The 11,344-nt window shown below is 34.5% G+C and overlaps 2 protein-coding genes across 3 annotated transcripts in view; one reads left to right on the forward strand and one right to left on the reverse strand.

Annotated features, from left to right (window-relative positions):
- LOC136029992 (xyloside xylosyltransferase 1-like) overlaps positions 1–1,197 on the reverse strand; it is a 27,009-nt gene extending 25,812 nt beyond the window's left edge. Inside the window, exon 1 of the mRNA XM_065708583.1 lies at positions 1,112–1,197. The gene's annotated coding sequence lies outside the window, so the exon portion shown is untranslated. The remainder of the gene's footprint in view (positions 1–1,111) is intronic.
- The window catches only part of LOC136029993 (probable methyltransferase-like protein 24), a 13,190-nt gene extending 6,561 nt beyond the window's left edge, over positions 1–6,629 (forward strand). For both annotated transcript variants that reach the window (XM_065708586.1, XM_065708587.1), the window contains exons 3-4: positions 592–879; positions 6,228–6,629. In XM_065708586.1, coding sequence (XP_065564658.1) covers positions 592–879; positions 6,228–6,628 — 689 coding nt within the window. In that variant the 3' untranslated portion in view covers position 6,629. The remainder of the gene's footprint in view (positions 1–591; positions 880–6,227) is intronic.
- The last annotated feature ends 4,715 nt before the right edge of the window (positions 6,630–11,344 follow it).

Below are 11,344 nucleotides of genomic sequence, written 5' to 3' on the forward strand. Positions count from 1 at the left end.
TGACAAATGTGGAAAACGAGGTAAAAATTTGTCACGGTAATTTAAAAAACATGGACTATTAGTATCACTATTTTGTACCAGGGCACTATCATACTGTCAAGCACATACCCATTTATTGTAAATATTAAAAGATGAGCCATCTGTCTCAGATTTAAACCAATAGTAATATAGAATGGTCTTTGATTAGATGAAATTAATTGCATGACATCAGTTTCCATGAATCAGAGGTATTTTCCACAGACGTAAAGCTATTAAAACGGAGAATGGTATTTTGTGCCTTTAGTCCAAGGGTCATTGACAGCCACTAAAACCATTTTTTATCGAATAAAAACAGACGCTACTGTTGGCTCAGATTTGAGACAGATGGTGTTAAATTCGGGGCAGCTGGCTCAAATCTGAGGCGAATGGCCTAAATAGCGATACTTCTGGGCAACGTAAATGAGACCACGTTTACCCCTTGTAGAAGACAGTCTTTTTTTGTGTGTGTATTTATATGGGCTTTCTTGGGTTGCCAGATACACTTTAAAAAGTGGTATAACATGTGTTCAAATTCTATATATTGTTTGCTAAATGTTTTTTTTTCCATTTAAGGAACATGCCAAGAACAAGAACAATGGGGAGGAATTTACTGGAAGAGTGAATTTATTGTAGACGGTCATGTTGAGACGGTTGAGGTCCGAGCCTCAAACTACACCGTTTGCATGGCCCCAGGGATTGCACCAGCGACAAATAATTGTATAGTATATTCCTTTGGAATCAATTATGACTGGACTTTTGATGAAATGGCTGAAAAACATGGATGCGACGTTTATTCATTTGATCCTTCAATGAACATGAAATCCCATATCCATTCGGAGAAAATACATTTCACTAACCAGGGTAAGCATAGTGCAGTTATTCCATAACTATTGAAATAATAGTTTCATGTCACTACCATGACTAAGACCACACTGCCTTTCCATAACAAGCAAATACAAAGTAGAAATAATAGGGAAAATCTTTTCAAGACATTGGAAATCAGTTCTGTGAATATTTCGGCCCTATGTCCAAGGGCCGTCTTCAGCACAATATGAGAACAAGAGAGAAAATATGTATATATAAATAAACTTACATTAAATTTTGAGAATTAAAACTAAATAATGTTTCAAAAACTTTTTTAAAAAAACAGCCCTAGCATCCTTACTTCAACGAAGTTCAACCAGGACTGACGAAAAGAATGAAGTGAGAATATAAAGTCATTCAAACTAAAGAGAACAAAATAATTAAATGCAATTTCTCAGAGCCAACCTTGCTTTTTTAGCAGCCTGTCTCAAAGGCTTTTTCTTAGCTGGTTCAATACTATTATAAATCGGTTTAGTAAAATACTTTGTGAATTCACTTTGGAATTATGGGGAAGCTGAACTTCGGGGCTTCTTAGATCATCTTAACACTTATGACCGAAATTTGCAGTTCACCCTAGAAGTTGAAATTGAAAATAAACTACCGTTTTTAGATGTGTTAATTATTCGCAATGCTGATAAACTGGATTTTACTATATATCGAAAGCCAACACAAAACAATAGATATCTTCACTTTAATTCAAATCACCCCCCACAAATTAAAAGAGCAGTTGTAACTTCCCTCATTAATTGTGCCCTGAATATTTGCTCCGATTCGTATATAAATCCAGAAATAAACTTTATCAGAGATATTCTTTTTGGTAATGGATACACCATTCCTTTTATCAATAAAATAATTAACCGTAGAATAAAAAGACATTCTTGTAAAATAGAAGAAGATATTTCACAATGTGAGGCTTAATGATAAGCCCCCAAATATTGTTTATCTTCCGTATATCCCAAAAATCACAATAAAATTAAAAAGATTCGTACAAAAAATAATCTGTACGTAGTTTTTACTAATAATTTTAAAATCATTAATTTCTTAAATTCCGGTAAAGATAAGACTCCAGTTACTCGCCAAAGAGGGGTCTATCAAATACCCTGTGATTGTGGAAAATACTATGTCGGCAGGACCCATCAGAATCTAGAAAAACGGTTACAACAGCATAAAAAAGACATAGACAAGGCATTAATTTCAAATAGTTCCAACAACTCCTTTGATTCTGCTTTAGGTTGGCATATATTTAAAATCCATCCCACACAATACTTTTTGAAAAATCTTCAGCATTCATAATTCATTCATAGTTTGAATGAATTTATATTCTCACTTCATTCTTTTTGTCAGTCCTGGTTGAACTTCGTTGAAGTAAGGATGCTAGGGCTGTTTTAAAAAAAAAGTTTTAAAAACATTATTTAGTTTTAATTCTCACAATTTAATGTAAGTTTATTTATATATACACATTTTCTCTTTTATTCTAGTATTGTGCTGAAGACGGCCCTTGGACATAGGGCCGAAATATTCACAGAACTGATTTCCACTGTCTTGAAAAGATTTTCCCTATTGTTTCTAGTTTGTATTTGTTTGTTACCATGACTATGATCGATATATTGATGTAACTAGTTATATATCTTGGGAAGGCTGTGGTACTAAATCCCCTTCATAACGTTAAACAGAATATACTAAATTAGAAAGATTGTTCCAAATCTTGAACAATACTTGAGTTTTCAGTAAAAAACAAATGTAAACTTACTACATTTTCTTTTGTTCTACCTGTAATTTAACGTGTTGTGCTAATGCAGTATGTTCGTTGCACAAATTATCTGTTACGTTTCACCAGATATCTCACTCCTAGTAAAATATATGGGCCAAAGTATTCCTGGTGCTATTCAGAATTGAATCAGAAATAGAGAATCAGATTCAGAAATCAGAATCAAAATTAAAAAAAAAATTAGAATCAGAAATTGAATAAAAAGATAATTTTTTTTCAACTGAAAGAAATGAGCAATATTAAAACTCAGATTGAAAAGAAATTATTACATATATGAGGTGTTGGCCCCTACTCAATACCTCGCTCTTTATAGTAAAGTTTGAATTTTTGTCCCAATCCTGTAAGAACGATTCCTGAAACACAAGGGCCTTTTAATCAAACAATTCGTGGTAACGAACTGTAGTAAGGAGCTACCCGGCTCAATAGTGACCGAAACTTTAAAAAATGGAATTTTGATACCAATAGTTACATCAAAAGAACCGCATTTCAATGCTGATTTTAAATATATAAGTTTCATCAAGGTCAGTTGTACGCATAAAGTTACGAGCCTGAGAAAATTTGCCTCATTTTAGAAAATATGTTTATCTGTTTTGTTGTTGTTTTTTTCCCCCAGGGGGGATCGTATCGACTCAGTGGTCCTAGAATGTCGCAAAATGGCTAATTCTAACGGAAATTAAAAGTTCTAGTGCCCTTTTTAAGTGACCAAAAAAATTGGAGGACACCTAGGCCCCCTCCCACGCTCCTTTTCCCCCCAAATTCGCCAGATCAAAATTCTGAGATAGCCATTTTATTCATCATAGTCGAAAAAACCAATGACTATATCTTTGGGGACGAATTAATCCCCTGCAGTCCCCGTGGGAGGGGCTGCAAGTTACAAACTTTGACCTATTTTTACATATAGTAATGGTTACTGGGAAGTGTATATACGTTTTCAGGCTTTTTTTTTTGGTTTGGGGGGATATTTGAGGGAGGAAGGTTACCGGGGAGGATCTTTCCATGGAGGAACTTCTCATATGGGGAAGAGACTTTCAATGGAGGGGGCACAGGGTTTTCTAGCATTATTTAAAAAAACAGTAAAAAATAAATATGAAAAGTTTTTTCTACTGAAAGTGAGAAGCAGCATTAAAACTTAAAACGAACAGAAATTATTACGCTTATGAGGGGTTAACCTCCTCGTAATACCTCGCTCTTTACGCTAAAGTATTTTTAGTAATTTTAACTATTTATTCTACGGCCTTTGTGATTCAGGGGTCATTCTTAAGGAATTGGGAAAAAATTTAAGCTTTAATGTAAAGAGATAGGTATTGACGAGGGGTTAGCCCCCTCATATACGTAATAAAAACGTACGAACATAGAAGTTTGCTACGCAATTTAATTCGTAAGTTACGTCAATTTTTTACATGTGAAAACGTTCGTAAAAAATCATAAGTTATAGTTGCCTTTTTAAGTAATCAAAAAATTGGAGGGCATCTAGGCCTCCTCCCTCGCTCATTTTTTCTCAAAATCTTCGGATTAAAACTATGAAAAAGCCATTTAGCCCCAAAAAATTAATATGCAAATTTCGTTTTAATTATTTATGTGCGGAGAGCCAAGATCAAACCATGCATTAATTCAAAAACGTCTAGAAATTAAACAAAAAAACAAGTTTTTTTAAATGAAAGTGAGGAGAGACATTAAAACTTAAAACGAGCAGAAATTACTTCGTATTTGAAAGGGGCTTTTCCTCCTCAAAGCCCCGCTGTTTACGCTAAAGTTTTTTACTGTTTTAAAATGTTGAGTCAAGAAAAAGAGTCAAACTTTAGCGTGTCCATAATGAGCCTGTCCAAAAGTTCTAAAAAAAAACTTTAGCATAAAGTGTGACGTATTAAGGAGGGGCAACCCCCTTTACATGAGTAATAATTCCTTTTCGTTTTAAATTTTGATGTTGCTCCTTATTTTCAGCTGAAAAACTATTTATTATTTAATCAGCAACAAATGGCAATTTTAACTCAGTAGATAGTTTTTTTAAATACGTTTTTAAATTTTTGTTATCTATGCGCAGTGGTTGTTCTTTACTAGGTTGCAGCTATCGCTACAACCATGACGTCAAGTCTACTCCTGTGAAAAAGTTTTGCGGGGGGGGGCTGTAACTTTCCTGAGTGGTATTTGCGACAATGGGGACTCCAATGGTGCAGTTTTCATTTCCATCCAGTATCTTTTCGAGGGCTCTCAGATTATTTGGTATACAAAGTAAGTCAAGGCATAGTTGATAGCATACTTGACGTTTCCCAAGACGTAGCTTCAAGGTGAGGACTCTAGTATGGGTCTACAAGTGCAGCTGTCTGAGATTTGGAGGTAATGGATCTTTGAGGGGTGACCTTCGATCCAGTTGGGTCCATCCCACCACCAATTACAGTTGAAATCCATGGTATGCCCTCCTCTTAAAATTAAATAAAAAAACAAGCTTTTTCAACTGAAAGTAAGGAGCAGTATTAAAAATTAAAACGAATAAAAATTATTCCATATATGACAGGGGCTGCCCTCTTTTCAATACTTACTATTTACGCTAAAGTTTCACTTGTTTTTTGAATTCTTTAAGAACGACTCCTGAAATACAAAGGTCAATTGATTAGAACAAAAAGATCTTTTAGAGTACTAAGAAAGTTTAGCGTAAAGAGCAAGGTATTGAGGAGGGGAAAAACCCTCTCGTATGTGGAATAATTTATGTTGACACATTTGCTGATTTTTTGGTGATTTTTGATTATTTGCTGATCTCTATGGGGTTTTTGGTAATGGCGATTCCGATAGTGTAATTTTTGATTTTATATGACGCTATTTTCAAACGGGTTTCTGCTACCATAAATTATTTTTGCAACACACTTAATTCGAAAAGATAGGTAATATCCCTGGATCATACTAGACAGTTTTCCTCACTAGACAGTTTTTCAATTACTTTAAACGATCGCTTGATATTTCATTCAGAAGAGCCCCAATGATGACTTGTCCAACTAGTTCAGATTTGTTTGAAAATCAATCAGACAGTGAAAAAGAATTTCTATATTACAACGAATCCGCCTTTCCTATTGGTAGAGGGGTTAACAGGAGTTAATTCAAAAGTGAGCTATATGTTTTAGAATCTCTAGCTCAAAATTACCAAACATTTCAAATTTATTATTTTTTTTACTACATGTCATATTTACTATTTATTGAATTTTACTATATATCATATTTATTACATCATGTTGTTTATTTCTTTATTAATATTCTACAGTTGGTGTTTATTATTAATTGCTTATTAATTATATATCAAACCAGACTGTGTGATGCAACTAAACAATGCCATCTTAAATGATTTGTCTTATATTAAATCTTGATTTTTGTTTTTACTTGAATTGAAAGTGGTGCTGGGTAACCAGATAGGATGCATCTATTTAAGAGAAGGTTGGCTTGTCCCTACCAAAGCCCGTGTTGTTTTGTCATTAATCTTGACATAGCTTCATCAACTTCGCTAGAATAAGGTGAATAATGGCTCGTTTTTTTTTCTTCGAGAAGAATTGCTAATGTACATAAAACATTAAAATATATTCTTTTTGATCAGGTCTTTCCGATTTTGATGGTGATGTGAAGGGTGATAAAGTCAAGGAGGGATGGAAAATGGCCCGTCTCTCAACCCTTCTCCGTGAAAGAGGTCATCAAAACAAAATTATTGACATTTTGAAAATTGACATTGAAGGTAGTGAACATAAAGTAATACCTGATATATTGAAGAGCGGAATTTTAGAAAACGTACGGCAACTTCTTTGGGAAATCCATAACTTTGCAAATTATGACGTTGAAAAATATTACTCAACATACTGGCTTTTGAAAAAATACGGTTTTCAAAAGGTTATAGGAGAAGACTGGCCTCATATTACCTGCGTAAGAAAGAACTTTCTGGATGAATATGAAACACATTGTTTTGTTTTTACTTTTATCAATAAAAAGTTTGTTCCAAAATAGAGATGGCGCCATATGTTTATTCATAGGACGGAGACAGAAAGCATCTTAGGCTTTGCTATGCTAGATTGCTATTTGCCGACAAGGAATACAAAGGAATACAAGAAACAGGCTTTCTGTAGTGATCCCCTGCCCCATAAATTCTATTTACCCCCCCCCCCAGCCCCCAAAAAAGAAATATTGCTCGGACTAAGATCTGGAAAATCTTTCTGAAAAAAAAACAGTTTTGGTTGGTATACTAAGTAATATTCTTTTTTTTCATTAAAACAAGTTGTCTGAATAAAATAAATAAATAAATCAAATTTCAAACAAAAGTGAAAAGTGATCTTAAAAATGGACAGAATAAACAATGGAAAAGACGGGGCTCCCTATTGGCATCCAATTTTAATGATAAAATGTTACTTTCGCTATCCTGAAGACATGATTTTTAAATGAAAAAGCAGTCTAATTAAGCATATATATTGTCCTGTGGTGGCGCAGTGGGTTTGAGCTTAGCTTGGTAATACGGGACCCAGAGATCGAATCATGCTGCAGTAATGCACTGCAGGGACGACGCAAGGAGCTGAGTAGTCAAGAAGCGTCGTTAATCTGATACAACTACAACAAGCATATTTATTTCCAAATCCTTGAATATATAAGTACATGATTGGAAATGATTAGTGTCAGCAGGGAGACAAGAGTCACATTATAGCGTGGACACCAGAGGGTGGAATTTGACGATTGTTTTTTCTTTTTTTTTCCTCGAGGTATAGGTCGTTTCAAAATTTAGCTTCGTTCTTTGCATTCATTGGAAAAAACCCATTAAAGTTATAATTCATCAAAAAATTAATTTGAAATTTGATAGGTATATAATAAGCACTTCAGAGTAGTAAAATAGAGCACACGATAACCACATCACCAGGTGTGTATACTCTTGGCATAATATCAAACAGTTCGTGGTAACGAACTGTAGTAAGGAGCGACCAAGCTCAAGAGTAACCAAATCTCTAAAAAACGGAATTTTGATACAAATAGTTACATCAAAAGAATCGCATTTTAATGATGATTTTAAATATATAAGTTTCATCAAGTTTAGTTTTACCCATCAAAAGTTACGAGCATGAGAAAATTTGCCCTGTTTTAGAAAATAGGGGGAAACACCCCTTAAAAGTCACAGGATCTTAACGAAAATCACACCATCAGATTCAGCGTATCAGAGAACTTTGCTGTACAAGTTCCAGGCTCCTATCTACAAAAATGTGGAATTTTGTATTTTTTGCCAGAAAACAAATCACTGATGCCTGTTTATTTGTTTTTTTTTTGTTTTCCCAGGGGTGATCGTATCTACCCAGTGGTCCTAGAATTTTGAATTTCGAATTTGAACGGAAATAAAAAGTTCTAGTGCCCTTTTTAAGTGACCAAAAAATTGGAGGGCACCTAGGTCCCCTCCCACGCTCATTTTTTCCCAAAGTTGTCGGATCAAAATTCTTAGACATCCATTTTATTCAACATAGTCGAAAAACCTTATAACTATGTCTTTGGGGACGACTTACTCCCCCACAGTACCCGTGGGAGGGGCTGCAAGTTACAAACTTTCACCAGTGTTTGCATATAGTAATGGTTATTGGGAAGTGTATAGACGTTTTCAGGGGGATTTTTGGTTGGGAGGAGGGGCTGAGAAGAGGTGTTATGTGGAGGAAACTCTACATGGAGGGATTTATCATGGGGGAAGAAGATTTCCATGAAGGGGGCGCAGCATTTTCTAATATTATTTAAAAGACAATGAAAAAATAAATATTAAAAAGTTTTTTTCGACTGAAAGTAAGGAGTAGCATTAAAACTTAAAACTAACAGAAAATATTACGCATATGAGGGCTTCACCTCCTCCTAATACCTCACGCTTTACGCTAAAGTATTTATAGTACTTTCAACTATTTATTCTACGGCCTTTGTGATTCAGGGGACAAAATTTAAGCTTTAGTGTAAAGAGTGAGGTATTGACGAGTGGGCGAACCCTCTCATATACATAATAAAAACATACAAATATAGAATTTTGTTACGTAAGCTAATTCTTAAGTTACGTATATCTTTTACTAATGAAAACGTTCGTAAAAAAATAAAAGTTCTAGTTGCCTTTTTAAGTACCCTAAAAATTGGAGGGCAACTGGGCCTCCTCCCCCTCCTTTTTTCTCATAATCATTCGATCAAAACCATGGAAAGCCATTTAGCCAAATAAATAAATATATAAATTTCGCTTTAATTATTCATCTGCGGAGAGCCGAAATCAAAACATAGATTAACTAAAAAACGTAAAGAAATTAAATAACAAAAAACAAGTTTTTTAACTGAAAGTAAGGAGCGACATTAAAACTTAAAACGAACAGAAATTACCCCGTATATGAAAGGGGCTGTTCCCTCTTCAACGCCCTGCTCTTTACGCTAAAATTTATATTGTTTTAAAAAGTAGAGTTGAGAGAAAGAGTCTAACTTTGTCGCAATTATCATAGTGATCTGTATAATGGCTCATTTTTAAGGAAATTACTATAGCTAGTGCCTTTGGTAATTAAAAATAAATTATAGTAAAGGAAAGAAAAATACAGCCAAGGAAAAAAAGGAAAGAAAAAAAGATGCTGTATTTGTAGAATATCGTGATTGAACCGAATTTCTTGATTTTCAAGCCAATATAATGTCCTTGTTGTTCAATTCAAGAGACGGCAAATTTTTTATATCGGAGTTTCGAACAAGGCGGCTCTAATTTCTGGTTTGATCTGACTCTTTTTTTTTTAGGATTTACAGGTTATTTTAGTTTTTACCATGGGGCGTGGTCGTCTCTTATTAGTTTGCTAGCGACCCCTGCAACCCTGATTACAGATCTAATTTTTGGTATGTATTTCCACTTTCTATAGAGCATTAGGTGACAAGTGTAAGCCTTTTTTTCAGGCATGTCAATTTTTTTAGTTCAAACAAATGTTTGGGTTCAACAGATTTTGACTATTAATCATCTCGAACTTTTATTTTCTTCCAAATTGCATTCGGGAAAAACCTATGCACACATGTAAGAGACTATATGGCACTCGGGTCCAGCCTGGTTCACAGTAGGCTCTTCACTCTTATAATTGAGAAGTCCCTTCGTTGTCAAACACCTTTGGTCCTCAGTTATATGGATTATGAGCAAGTTTTCGATCCTGTTGGTAGAAGAACGTTAGCAAAGGTCTTGTCCTTATATGGTATACCAGAAAAATACATTAAAGTGATTTGTGCTTTGTACGAGAATAGTACTGCTACGGTTAAGGTAGGAAATGAGGTTAGCAACTGGTTTTGTATTAAATCGGGAGTTAAGCAAGGTTGTGTTTTATCTCCTTTTATACGGATTATTTTGATGGACTTCGTCTTAAGGAGCACAGGAAAGGCGATTGGAGACCACGGAATCAAATGGGGAGGAAAAATATTATGTTGATGATTGAAGCATATTAGATGAAAATTGAGCAAAGTGAATGAATTTTTAGAGGTTTTGCGAGTTCAGGGTGCTAGAACAGGCTTGAAAATTAGTGTTAAGGAAACTAAGTCACTAAGGATAGGAATAAGTGAAAATGAAAAGGTGACGTTGGGTAACAAAAAGATTGATCAGGTGGACAGCTTAACTTGTTTTGGTAGTATTATTAGTAAAGACGGTGGGAGCAGTGAAGATGTTAAAAGTAGAATAGCCAAGGCTCAGGGTGTTTTTTCACAGTTAAAAAAAGTTTGGAAGAATAGGAAGATAAGTCTGCAAACCAAAATTAGAATATTGGAAGCTACAGTGATGACAGTGGTCAAATATGGCTCTGAAGCATGGGCGCTCCGAAAAGCAGACACAAATTTACTAGATGTTTTCCAGAGAAATTGCCTACAGATTGTTCGGGGTAACCGGCTGACTGACCGTATTTCAAACAATAACTATAACAGCTATATCAAAAAATGCTTATCAAAAAATGCTTAGCACTGTCTTAATTCCATTTTCCATTTTGGGCTAAACGCAATAAAACTAAATAATATCTGAACTGAACTCCAAAAATCAGGGTCTATCACAAGCAGCAGCTGATGAAAGAGAAAACGAATAGCTGATACAACCAAAAGTTGCAAGCTATGAAAGGTCATCCTTCAAATACTTTGCTAAGCCATTTTCGGATTTTAAACTCTGATTTTAAAAACTATCGGACTTAAAATTCTGATTTTCTGACGCTTTTTGGTAGTTCTGTTACCTTGCACCGTTTACCTGAAAATTTGGCAAACAACAAGAGATAAGCAACAAAAAACAATCGTAAAACCGTATGCCAAAATTAAATTTTTTGGATTGTTTTCGGAAAAAAACGAAAAGTTTTTTTCTTTAAGTTTTTCTCTCTTTGATTGAGTGGAGCATGCTCGAAAGTACAAAATTGGAATGTTAATTTGCTGTTTTTTTGTACTGATAGGACACTAAAATGGTTTTAATTTCAAAAGATGAGCACTTATTTCCTGAACCCAAGGTATTTCAAGCTTAAGCTAGGCAAAAAAAGAATAATGGTAAAAAATGGAATACTCAATAAATTCAAGACACATAAAACATAATTAACACTGAATAAAACAAAAACTGAAAAATATTCCTTATTTTGCTGCGGCTTCAAAACTGTTTGCGAAGGTCAAATCTTTTGACACTTCACTGGTCAGCGAATTCTTCCAACACTCCTTTTTCGTGTAATCGTGGAAATGTGGGACGAGCTTGGC

This window comes from Artemia franciscana, chromosome 8 (assembly GCF_032884065.1).
Source record: "Artemia franciscana chromosome 8, ASM3288406v1, whole genome shotgun sequence".
NCBI lineage: Eukaryota > Metazoa > Arthropoda > Branchiopoda > Anostraca > Artemiidae > Artemia > Artemia franciscana.